Source organism: Hyaena hyaena, unplaced genomic scaffold (genome assembly GCF_003009895.1).
Source record: "Hyaena hyaena isolate Hyena2069 unplaced genomic scaffold, ASM300989v1 scaffold_844, whole genome shotgun sequence".
NCBI classification, from domain to species: domain Eukaryota; kingdom Metazoa; phylum Chordata; class Mammalia; order Carnivora; family Hyaenidae; genus Hyaena; species Hyaena hyaena.
In genome coordinates this window covers 514,100-527,144 of record NW_024081476.1, presented here as the reverse complement: position 1 = coordinate 527,144, position 13,045 = coordinate 514,100, and the positions used below count along the sequence as shown (strand labels likewise).

The 13,045-nt window shown below is 45.7% G+C and overlaps 1 protein-coding gene across 1 annotated transcript in view; it reads left to right on the top strand.

Annotated features, from left to right (window-relative positions):
• The first annotated feature begins 5,488 nt into the window (after nucleotides 1-5,488).
• PIN4 (peptidylprolyl cis/trans isomerase, NIMA-interacting 4) overlaps nucleotides 5,489-13,045 on the top strand; it is a 15,202-nt gene continuing 7,645 nt past the window's right edge. The window contains exons 1-2 of the mRNA XM_039219861.1: nucleotides 5,489-5,626; nucleotides 8,938-9,011. Coding sequence (XP_039075792.1) covers nucleotides 5,584-5,626; nucleotides 8,938-9,011 — 117 coding nt within the window. The 5' untranslated portion in view covers nucleotides 5,489-5,583. The remainder of the gene's footprint in view (nucleotides 5,627-8,937; nucleotides 9,012-13,045) is intronic.

The following is a 13,045-nucleotide window of genomic DNA, read 5'->3' as shown; positions in this document are numbered from 1 at the left end:
GTGATGTATCAGTACACACCTATCTTCAAATGGTTAAAATTTAAAAAAATTGTGATAACACAAAATGCTGGTGAGTAGGCAGAGAAACAGGGTCACCCATACATTGCTGGCAGGAATATGCAATGGTACAGCCACTCTGAAAAAGGGTATGGCAGTCTCTTGAAAAATAAAACTTGCTTACCATACATCTCAGCAGTAACACTCTTGGAAATTATCCTAGAGAAATGAAAACTTGAATTCACATAGAAACCTGTACACAAATGTATAAAGCCACTTTATTGGTAATAGCCCCCAAATGGAAATGACCCAAATATTTTTCAATGAATCAATGGGTAAACAAACTGGTACATCTATGATTATTACTGAAAATCATACAAATATTAGAGATAAGCAGAGGGTGCTTTGGGAACGCAGAGGAGTGCCTAGCTCACCCTGGAAGAAGTAGAGAAGAGGGTCAGGGAAGGCACCTGAGCTTGGTCTTGAAAGGTAAATATAGGTTAACTAGATAAAAAATGGGAGACAAGGGGCGCCTGGGTGGCTTGGTTGGTTGAGTGACTGACTTCAGCTCAGGCCATGATCTCGCAGTTTGTGAGTTTGAGCCCCGCATTGGGCTCTGTGCTGACAGCTCGGAGCCTGGAGACTGCTTTGGATTCTGTGTCTCCCCCACACCCCTTCCCCTACTTGTGCTCTGTCTCTCTCTCTCACACACACAAAAATAAACATTAAAAAAAAAGTTTTTTAATGGGAGAAGAGCACTCCAGGTAGACAGAACAGCATGTTCAAGGGCATGGAGTCTTAAGAGAGCAGTATACATTTGAGGGCCTGTAAATGGTAACTCGATGTGATTGAAGCCCTGTGGGGACTAGCAAGAGATGAGGGCAGATGTCAGCAGAAAGGCCCTCGGGTCTCCAGGCTAAGGAGCCTCTCATACTACAGGGAGCCACTGAAGGGTCTTAACTGGGGGAATGAGTATCAGATCTGTGTTTCTGAGGGCTCTCTCTCAGATGCTGGGGAGGTGGGAGGGTAGCTTGGGAGACAGCTGAGAGACCACAAGTGGAGGCTTTTCCAAGGGTCCAGAGAATGTTCAGAAGGCTGTGGCAGGGACAAAGAGGGCAGGGGACAAGGGCAAGAGATGCTTGGTGAATCTCAGTGAAGTGCTCGTTGTTCACTGTACAATGATGAGGAGCAGAGGAGATGAGCTGTTTAGAAGGCAGAATCCATTAGACATGGAGACCGCTTTCTGAGGATGAGGACAAAAAAGACCTCTTCCCCACTGCCCCCCCTCAGCCTTGGCCACAATGCTCTGTTCACTGCTCACCTCCCACACCATGTTCCTTCTTGCCTCTGTGCTTCTGGGCCTGGGAGGTCCAGTAGGCAGAAGTGATCACCTTCCAGGTTACTCAAAATGAACATTAATGCATAACCCAGAGGCGAATTGATTTCTGTAAGGTGGGTGGCCTGGCACCTTGATTTCTGTAAGGGCTCAGGTGCCTGGGAAGCTGACTTGAATACCACTCAGAACAAAGGGGACTGGGTGTTCTTGGGTTTCATGTAGGGGATGGCAAAGCCTAGGGCAGTGTCATCATGCAGAACATCAGATCTGAGTTCAGAGGCCAACCCTGCCACAGTCCCTAGATGTGCAAACTTGAAGACACTTCTTAATTCCTCTGAGCCCATTTCTTCAGTTCTAAAATGGCAATGGTGATTCTCTGCAAAAAAAGACTGTTATGAAAACAGGGGCTCCTAGGTGGCTCAGTCAGTAGAGAAATGAGGCCCTTGATCTCAGGGCTATGAGTTTGAGTCCCACATTGGGTGTAAAATCGTAGGGCAATGCCTGGGTGGTTCAGTCAGTTAGGCATCTGACTCTTGATTTCCACTCAGATCATGATCTCACAGTTCATGAGCTCAAGCCCCCATTGGGCTCCATGCTGCCATCATGGGATCCTGCTTGGGATTGTCTCTCTCCTTCTCTTCCTGCCCACCCCCCAAGATAAATAAGCTTAAAAAAATAAATAAAATAAAATCTTAGGGGTTCCTGGGTGGCTCAGTCCATTAAGTGTCTAACTCTTGATTTCAGCTCAAGTCATGATCTCACAGTTCGTGGGGTCAAGCCCCATATCAGACTCCATGCTGGGCATAGAGCCTGCTTGAGAGTCTCTCTCTCCCTCTCCTTCTGCTCCTTCCCACCACACACACACGTGTGTGTGCATGTGTGTGAGCTCTCTCTCTCTAAAAAACAAACACAAAAAAAAACCACTTAAAATAAATAAATAAATAAAATCTTCAAAAAAAACTGTTGTGAAACTCAGATACTGAAGGGAAAGCGCCTGTGGCTCATGCTACATATGCCACCTGTGTTGGTTGTTTTCCACTGTCTCAAATGAACACAGCCTCCAAATAAAATCCAACTCACTAGATACTGGAATATTAATGTTCTCCAGAAACTGCAGCTCTTTCTTACACCATGCTGGACAAACAGAAGTGGAATCTTCTTCTCTGAAGCCCTTAAAAAAACAGTTGTTCAAAGCTTCATTCTCTCATGCCAGACATGTTACAAGGGCATGAAGAAGATTAGAAAGTTCTTTGGCCACTGACTGAGCTCAGGAGACCCATCCATCCCATTGGGAATATACCTGTATCCATTTGCTATAATGGGCTCTACTTTTGCAGGTGGCTGATCTCATCCATCGTGTACTGATTTTTGTTTCTTTCCATTTCCAAAGGTGACCTTTTTCTACCCTTGTCTGCAGAGGTTGGGGCCCAGAGCTCCCCAGGGATTGACCACCTCTGAATGGGATCCACTAGATCTCTGTGTTCTGTTGCATCAAGCTCCCCTTTCGGAATAAGCTCTGCTGGGGTCTCAAATGAGAAAGAAACTGCAGCCTTTGGTTGTAGACCGGGAAGGGCAGGACAGTGAGTATCGGTCAAGGTTTGTGAACTTCTGGGAAGAGGGCTGCCAGCTTCCCTTCCTAATTTTTCCTTGTTTAAGAAATACGTGGAAGAATCTGTCTGAGGAGATAATTAATAGAAAATACAACTGGCAGCCATCCCTGGCTCTGACTCACTGTGCACACTCCCGCAGTCGTTACCATGGTTTCAAGGCTGAAGTTTTCTCCTTTCTGCCCCCTGCCCGCTCTTATGTTCATTCGTCACTCTGCTCCACAGATTCCTCCACAGTCGGCCTCCACAGACTGGCACAGACTTAACCCTGTAGAGAAGTTAGCTTTTTTGGTGTTTGTTTTACAAATAACGTTTATTGCTCTTTTTTCTTGAATAAAATAAAAATACATGCCAATTGATATAAACAGAATATAATATAAACAGAAATAAATAAAAGGTAGCCACAAATTCACATTCCAGAATGAACATCTACGATTTTTTTTAAGACTTGATTTTTTTTAAGTGATCTCTACAGCCAACTTAGGACTCGAACCCACAACCCCGAGATCAAGAGTCACATACTCCACCAACTGAGCCAGACAGGCACCCTGAACACTAAAGATTTTATCATATTTCCTTCTCCACCTTTTTGTGATGCATACTGCATAGCTGAGATTGTATATGATTCTGAATCTGACTGCCTTACAGTGCTTTTGACCTTGAAAACCCCCAGCAGACCAATGCCCATCCTCTTCTCCTTTGAGCTATTGGCCCCTAGGTACTGCTTCAGCTAAGTTCAGCCACTTACACAGACTTTTGTATTACTGTTGTTGTTGTTATCTGCTGGGACACACGGAGCTCCCACAATGTTCCAGGCACTAAGCATTTGTCAGGTGCAGCTGCCATTCAATGCTGGCTCTTCATTGGGATCTGAACTCTGCTTCATTCCCATTCTTCATTCCATGGTCAGTGGTCACAGAAGGGCTGTTCCCTATGAAAATTCAGAAGTAAAGTGCCTCTTGGGCTTCTGGCTGTGGATGAGCCATACTGTCACTGTCAAATCCCACCCCCCATCTCCCAGCTGGACTTGGAAAGTAAGTACATGGGCTGGATCCACCTCAGAAGCGGAAAACCAATGATCCCCTCAGCACTGGGTGTGTTTCCCAGTTGATCACTCCTACTCCAAAACAAGGAGTGCCCAAGATGTGCTGTGTCCAGAAGTCACAGCAGTACAACAAGAGTGGGTTGCTTGTTATGTATGAGTTGGGGGTGGGCACAATCTCAAAAATGCCTGATCCTTTGGTTTGGGCATGAAGCACCCCAAGTCCAGCAAGGCTGTATCCAAACACTAAACTCTGAACTGGAGGACCTATATATTCTGGCTGGTAGTAGCAAGCTGGGACAGCTGTCTTATGGAGCCTAAGAAAAAGGTCTGACCTTACATACAAATCAGGAGAAGAGGGGTTACAGGTAAGGGAAGAAAGTGTGGAGATACAAATTCAAAACTCATTCCTCTTATACCAATATTCTAGGAGTTAGTCGTTGGTTTCTGTGCTTTATAAATATAAACTTGTTTAATTCTCTTAACACCCTGTGAGTAGGTACTATTATCATCAACTCCATTTTACAGATAGTGAAACTGAGCCAAAGAAGGATGAAGTAATTTCCTCAAGGTCACAGAGCTAGTAGCCAGATGTGGAGCAGGGATTTGAAGCCAGGCAGTCTGGCTCCAGATTCCAGGCTTTTAACTACAATTCTATGCTGCACCATTACAGAACCATTTGGGAAATACACAGAAACATATACAACAACTTGTACTAGCACCACTGGTCACATTTTGCTAGGTAGCCTTCCTGTCTTTTATGCATATATGATAAAGCACACTATATACTTTTTTTCAAAAAATGAATCATATTCTACAGCTTGGTCTGTAACCTGCCTTAAGGCCATTTCCTGTGTCTGCACAGACAGCTTTACACTCGTTATTTTAAATGGCGCATATCCTTCTGTGTGATTGAAACATCTATTTAAGCAATACCCTACTGAGGAACATTTAGACCGCTTCCAATTTTTCTCCATGATAAAGAGTTCTGCAAGAGGGAGAGGGGTAACAGCTTTTTTTTTTTTTAACTATCTTTTAAATCCAATCAAATACAACTGCAGAATAACATTTAAAAAATGAAAAACCACAAGGGAGGGCAAGGCCTGTGCGTAGGAGGGAGCAGGAGGAGGGGTAGCCACCGTGGCTCTTCCTCCTTTCCCTTTGTCTGGCGGCCCCGCGGGATTGGCTAGAGCCGGCGCCAAGGGACTGCAGAGGCCCGCGCCTTCCACTACGCCTGCGTGGAGGAGACGGGCGGGGGAGTGAGGGAGTCTGGGAGCTGGTGCAAATAATGGCGTGCGACAGAAGGAACAACAACAACAACAAAAAAAACCCGCAAAGGCGGGGTTTCCCGCCCCTGCTCCACCATTGGCACCGCCCCTCTAGCCGATCCAAACGTCTTATTGGTCAGACATCTTCAGCTCTATTGGTCCGCGGGCCCAAGGACCGGGTCTGCCCCAAATTTTGCCTGCTTCCAAGGCCGCAGCAAAAACACTCAAGTTCGATGCCGTTTTCAGGCATTTGTTTCGGACATGCCCGTGGGGGCCTGAAGGGACTTGGTCTGGCAACCGAAGCCTTTGACAATTCAGCCACAAGATTCGAAGATGCCGCCCAAGGGAAAAAGCGGTTCCGGGAAAGGAGGGAAAGGTAGAGCGGCCAGAGCAGCCAGAGAGAATGGGATCGGATGAGGAGCAAGGGGAGGGAGTGGACCGGCGATCCCCGGGGCCCGGGACGGCGGCAGCGGGTGGCCAGTGACTAGAGGATTGACCCGGAAGTTAGAAGTTGGAGACAGTCAGTGCGTACTTCTCTGGAAAGCCTTTATTGAAAGAGCAGGGAAATTAGATGGTAGATAGAAGAAGACAAAGGACTAAGAGAAAGTTTTGCTTGTTTCTTCAAAATGAGGAAAGCTTGAGAGTGAGGCTGATGTAAAGGATCCGGTAGAGTTAGAGAGGTAAGGGGCCAGAGGAGTAAAGTTGGAGAAAATTGAGTCTAGGACAGAGGTGGAGAAGTTAACCTCTGAATAGGAGAAGGGACACTTTATGCTTGAGGCCATAGGGAAAGAGAAGAGGATGGGGATGGTTGTAAAAATTGGAGCCATAGTGGGAAGGTGGGGTTTATAGGAAATCATGATTCATGGCCTCAATTTCTTATTAAAGTGGAAGGCAAGGGTAATTTTTAAGACCGAGGGACAAGGACTGAGTAGGGTTCTTGAGAGTGGTAAAGTTTGGAGTAGTCATCAGGCATGATGGGAAAGGGAAGGAAACAGTAATAAAAGGATCACCCGTCAAGGCTGAGAGCCTGAGGTTGAAGGCCATGAATTTGTAGAGGACACTGTACAGTCATGATTTACCTGGTAACTTGCAACTGGCATAGTATAAGATTGAAAAGATCTAGGTGCAGCCTTGAGCCAAGGTTGAGGGTTTGTTGGACAATGAGAATAGAATAGCTTGACAAGAGAATTAAGGGTGCCCGTGGGAACACAGATGATCGAGCATGGGGTCCAGACTGGCAGGGGAAGGAGAAATTGGGTAGCCTAGGGGAACACAGCAGGATAAAGGTACCAAAGTGGGGAGTGGCTTCTGTGAAGTCAAAGAGCCAGTGTTGTGAGAGTGAGGCATGAGAAGGATGGAAGAACATGACGTTGTATCCAGAGACTGAACTGTTAGTTCTCGGTGGTACAGTTCCATCGTGTTGTGCCCTTGGGAGCAGGTGGCCTGGAGTAGAAGGCATGGACATTGAGGAGGAGGGAGGTCTAGAAGTGTGAAGTTAGGTTGTTGGGTGATTCCTCAGCTTAGGTGGGGAGGTCATCCAAGATGATGGCAAGAGTGAGGGTGGAAAGGCGGCTGGAACTGCTGCCAGAGTCCTCAGTCAATCAAAGGGAGTGAGGTGGCAGTCAGAAGGTGGCAGCATCCAGCGGGGGAGGGGCTGGGATAACAGGAAGGCATCATCGTTAAGGAGAGAATGTATGGCAAACCTACTTAAGAGTTTGGTGTAACAAAACTCCTTTGGCAGTAGCATTTTCCTAGGCATTTGGTGGTCAGCATTTTGGGTTTTCAGTTTACTTGGACATTTATTGAACAACTGTTGTGTGCCAGTCACAGTGTTAGGCATTGGAGATATTAAGACAAGTTTAAGATGGAATTTCCTGATTAAAACTGTTCAGTGGTTCCCTATACTAGGATAAATTCCAGGCTCCTTAGTGGCGCTCTTAGGCCCTCACGCCCTAACCCTCAGCCACTTCCCTGGGGCTTATCTCACAGCACTCTCACCTCAGACTTGGCTTTGGCTTCATCCATAGTTTCCTACACACACCACGATCTTCCACCACACTGGGGTGTCTCCTCATCCTTGTCCTTTCTTCAGTTAGCATCTGTTCATCCAGGAAACCTTCCCTGACTGGCTCAAATGGCCCTCTGTGCTTCCACAGCTTTCTTTCCATAGATCTTAGGTCATTCTCCTGAAATGATCTGTTTACGTATCTGTCTTCCCCAGTAGCATATGAGCTTCCTGAAGGTACCGTGGTTTGTTCATCCTTGTATGCCCAGTGTCTGGAACTTAGTAGTTATTTAGGGAATGTTTATTGAGCTGAACATTTAATCCAGCCTCTAACAGTAAGTATGCTGCCACGAACACCAAGATTGACATAGTGGTGAGATGACATAATAGTAAAATGTAAGATGTTGCCTGTGGTTGTTAATCTGAACATCAACAACTTTTCTTCAGAAAGTATCACTGGGCAACGTAGGACACTCCAGGAATTTGGATATGAATGTATTCTTTAGCCAAATATGGATGGTGGGAAATTTGATCTTTATTTAAAATAGATTCTTGGAGATTTTACTTATTGGAATTGTGAGTACTCAAATACATAGTTGCAGTGCTTATTAGAAATCTTTTAGGAGCTCAGAGATTTGCTCTTAGAAAGCAGGATTTCAAATTGGGCCCAGCGAATCTGGACTAGTCTTTTGGTGCTCTCATTCATCCATTAGCGCACTCACTTGTATATCTGTTTTCTACGAAGGGCTTATTGTGGGCACGAATTTCTTGTTTTAAGAGAGGTGAGTTTGTATAGGTGGATTAGGAGGAACTTAACAGAGGACCATGGGGGAGAAGGGGAAAAATAGTGGGGGAGAGGGTGGAGGCAAACCATGAGAGACTCTTGAATGCTGAGAACAAACTGAGGGCTGATGGGAGTGGGGGAGAGGGGAAAGGGGGTGATGGGCATGGAGGAGGGCACTTGTGGGGATGAGCACTGGGTGTTATATGGAAACCAGCTTGACAATAAACTATTTAAGAAAAAAAAAAGAGAGATGGGGCGCCTGGGTGGCTTAGTCGGTTGGGCGTCCGACTTTCGCTTGGGTCGTGATCTCGCGGTTCGGTTCGTGGGTTCGAGCCCCGCGTCGGGCTCTGTGCTGACTGCCAGCTCGGAGCCTGGAGCCTGTTTCAGTCTGTGACTCCCTCTCTCTCTGGCCCTCCCCTGCTCACGCTGTCTCTCTCTCTCTCTCCTAGAAAGAAATAAAACATTTAAAAAAAAAAAAAGAAAGAAAGAAAAAAAAGAGAGAGAGGTGGGTTGCAGGTTAAACACAGCTTCTTGTACTAAAGTGTCTGGCAGAGTGCCCTTTTGAAGCGTGGTGCTATGACAGAAGTATCCACTCCTCTTGTGTTGGATCTGTTTGTAAATATTAAGATGCCTTTCAGAGGTGCCTGGGTGGCTCAGTCGTTAAGCATCCAACTTTAGCTCAGGTCATGATCTTGTGGTACGTGTGGGTTTGAGCCCTGCATCGGGTTTTGTACAGGCAGCTCAGAGCCTGAAGCCTGTTTCAGATTCTGCGTCTCCCTCTCTCCCTGACCTTCCCCTGTTCATGCTGTCTCTTTCTCTCTCAGAAATAAATAAAGCATTAAAAAAATTTTTTTTAAAGATGCCTTTCAAATGAGTACCTGTGATCTCTTCTCTAAAGGGGGAGCAGCCTTTGGGAGTGACAGTTCTGACAAGAAGTCTCAGGGTCCCAAAGGTGGTGGCAGTGCAATAAAGGTGAGTTACTAGTTCCTTTTCTTTCATGTTAAATATAAATAACATATACACATGTGTTATTTTGGTACCCAGAAAAGGAAAAGACAGTATGCTTAACCCATTCTAAGAGGCTAGCTTACTATTGGGGCGCTTGGGTGGCTCATTTGGTTAAGCATCTCATTCTTGCTTTCAACTCTGGTCATGATCTCCAGTAATGATCGAACACCCTATCAGATTCTGCACTGAAATGGTGTGGAGCCTGTTTGGGATTCTCTCTCTTTTCCTCTCTCTGCCCCTCCCACCCCCAAAATAAACAAACTTAAAAAAAGAGGCTAGCCTACTACTGATGTGAAATCAAGATAACATAAAATTGGAAGATAGGGACCAGTCTCACCTATGAAAAGTAATTCTGTTTTAAGTATTTTCTCAACTGTTTCCTCAAACATCCAGAATTTCTTCATGCTTTGTATTGTTTCTTAAAATGTATTAACTTAGATCTTCCCCAGTAAGTGAATGAACTGTTTGTCAGAAGGAAATAATATTTTAATATTTTATATCGCTCCTCCACTGGTAAGCTACAAGCCAAGGCCCTGACCATGAACACTGTGATGGGAGGCAATCACAAATAACTACTTGAAGTACTTGACCTAGTCCAAGAGGAGTGTCATCTGCCCTGGGAAAACATAGTCTGTAAACAGAACCTTACTACTTAGTGCTACGTAACAAGGCAATTTGATTGTTTCAGTCAGTATGGGATTCCATACATGGATTCATTCATTAAGTAAGGATTTAGTGACATCTGCCTTGTGCCAAGCAGTGTACTGAGATGGTTTCTATAATAAAGAAAAAAAAAGGGGCGCCTGGGTGGCTTAGTCGGTTGAGCGTCCGACTTTCACTTAGGTCATGATCTCGCGGTTCGTGGGTTCGAGCCCCGCATCGGGCTCTGTGCTGACTGCCAGCTCAAAGCCTGGAGCCTGTTTCAGTCTGTGACTCCCTCTCTCTCTGACCCTCCCCTGCTCACGCTGTCTCTCTCTCTCCTAGAAATAAATAAAAAATATTAAAAAAAAAAAGTTTAAGAAAAAAAAAGAACGGGTACCTGAGTGGTTCAGTTGGTTGAGCTTCCGACTTCAGCTCAGGTGATGATCTCACGGTTCATGAGTTTGAGCCCTGCGTCAGGCTCTGTGCTGACAGCTCAGAGCTTGAAGCCTGCTTTGGATTCTCTGTCTCCCTTTCTGTCTCTCTGCCCCTCTCCTGCTCACTCTCTGTCTCTCTCTCTCTCTCAAAAATAAATAAACATTAAAAAATCTTTAAAAAAAACAGGTAAGAGATAGTTTCTATTATCACAATGTAGTTGGAGCAGTTAGGTAAAGACATAAATTTCATTGCTGTATAATAAGTGGAGTGAGTAGTGGAATTGCATCGTATAAATCCAGCCATACACACACAGCCAAAAAAGAGAGAGGGTGCATAGAACTAGTGTGGGCTTTTCTACCCACTTCTCTATTCGATGACCCTATGCTCCAGAGAAAGTGAGGTGGGAGACATGAATTGGCTTCTCCATAGTTGACCCCTGTTCTCGTATGAGCAACCAATTATGTGAAGTGGGATTCTGGTATCCAAAGAGAAGTTTTCATAAAACGTGGTCCCTAAATGCAAACCTACTTCATCTGGTGTTCAGCTGAAGAAGTGGTCATTGTTGCTGCAGGCTGGGGGAGACAGACTGTGTTGGGTTTGACGAGGGCTGACATGTTGGTGTCCAATACAGTGTCTTCATAAGGGATATTGTAGGGTAATTTTGGCCATACGCAGTTTTCACCTTATGTGCTGACTTTTACAAGCACCCAGCCCAAGAGACTACTCCACTGCATATGGCCTCAAAGAGGCATCTTGCTCTTTCTGGGAAAAAAAATGAGTTCAGTCTGGCTGTGCATGAGATATGTGGAAAGAAGTGGCACATAGGAAAGTTGATGAGGACTAAATTCTCTTGTAAAACTGTTTCTTTTGAGATTATTTTATTTTTATCTTGAGAGAGAGAGAGCACGTGAGCAGGGGAGGGGCAGAGAGAGAGGAAGATAGAGAATCCCAAGCAGACTTTATGCTGTCAGCACAGAGGTCGATGTGTGCCTTAATCCCATGAACCGTGAGATCATGACCTGTGCCAAAACTGATAGTTGGATACCTAACTGAGCCACCCAGGCATCCCATCTTTTGAGATATTTTGAGACTCACATTCCAGTTGTAAAAAATTGTACATGTGCTGTTTACCCTGTTTCCCCCCATGGCAACGTCTTGCATCAAACTCTATTACAACAGCACAACCAGGAGGTTGACATTGATCCAGTAAGCATTACAGAACATTTCCATCACCCCCAGAATCCCTGTTAATGCCCTTTTATAGCCACACCCACTTTCCTCCCCCACTTCCCTCCGTCCTTAACCCCTGGCAGCAACTGATCTGTTCTCCATTTCCGAAATTCTATAATTTCAAGAATGTTACGTGAATGAATTGATGCAATATGTAACCTTTTGGCTTTTTCACTGGCATAATTCTTTGGAGATTTCACATATCAAGAGTCTGTTCCTTTGTATGGCTACGTAGTGTGCTGTGGAGTGGGTGCACCGTAGTGTGTGTGACTGTTCACCTGCTAGAAGACATCTGGGTTGTTTCTAGTGTTTGGAAAGTTCCCAACAGGAAGGGAACCCTGGAACCCTCCAGCCTTTTAGGGGCTAGGCTCCTTCCACATCCTGCTATCCTGCTTTCAACCCCACTCCTGAGCCCATGCCCTGCGCTGCATCTCTACAGCTGTCTGGATTCTGAAACCTACCTGCCAACCACAGCTTTCCTCCTTCCCCTTTACTTCCTGCCTCCCCCAACCTTGTTCTTTTCTCTGCACACTGACCTCTAGCCCTCGAGCCTGCCTGTTCTCCCCACCATCTCCTAGGCTTTATGTCTGTCATCCAAGCCCTATATGTCCAATAAGCTGGAAATTAGATCAAAGAGCTTGACCACTGGATCTGGGAGCCCTGACTCTTCTTCCTTTTGGTCAGCTGCTGTATCCACCTGCCAGACTACCAACTCCAAATCAGTCCCGTGGCCTAATTCCTTTACGTTAAATTTTTTTAATGTTTATTTATTTTTGAGAGAGAGAGAGACCAGGGAAGGGACAGAGAGGCAGGATGACAGAGAATCCAAAGCAGGCTCTGCACTGATAGCAGCAACCCTGATGCAGGGCTCGAGCTCATGAACTGTGAAATCATGACCTGAGCCAAAGCTGGAAGCTTAACCAAATGAGCCGGCTCGGCATCTCTACTTCCTTTACGTTTAAACCCGGAACTGCTGGGACGTCCTGGAGAGTCACACAGCCTTAGGAATTGGGACCACTAATTCCTGGTCTCTAACCTTAGCTAGGCTGTGAGTACTGCTCAGCAGTCCTTTGCCACTCGCCTCAAGCCATCCACCACCCTGCTCCAGTCAGTCAGTAGAGAACTTCATTCAGTGGTTCTCAACCCTGGTGTACACCAGATTCACCTAAACAGCTTCTCAAACTACCAGTGTCCAGGGTCCCACCCTAGACCATCTGCCTCAGAATCCCTAGAGGATGGGGCCTGGACCTTGGTGGATTTTTTATTTATCTTTAAAAAAAATTTTTTTTTAATGTTTATTTAGTTTTGAGAGACAGACAGAGCGTGAGTAAGGGAGGGGCAGAGAGAGAGGGAGACACAGAATCAGAAGCAGGCTCCAGGCTCCGAGCTGTCAGCACAGAGCGTGATGCAGGGCTGGAACTCACAAGCTGTGAGATCATGACTTGAGCTGAAGTTGGATGCTCAAGTGACTGAGCCACCCAGGCGCCCCTCAGAAGCACTGAGGACAGTTCTGAACTGCTGCCAGAGTAGAGAAACACTGACCCAGTGTCACAGGGTTGGTGTGAGGATTTCATGAGAGAACGCATGTTAAGTGCTTAGCACATGCCTAGCAATTGTTAACTTTTAAATCTTAAGTTTTAGCAAGAAAATGGAAACCAGACTTAGGGGTAGGAACTTGTTGGCTTTCCGGA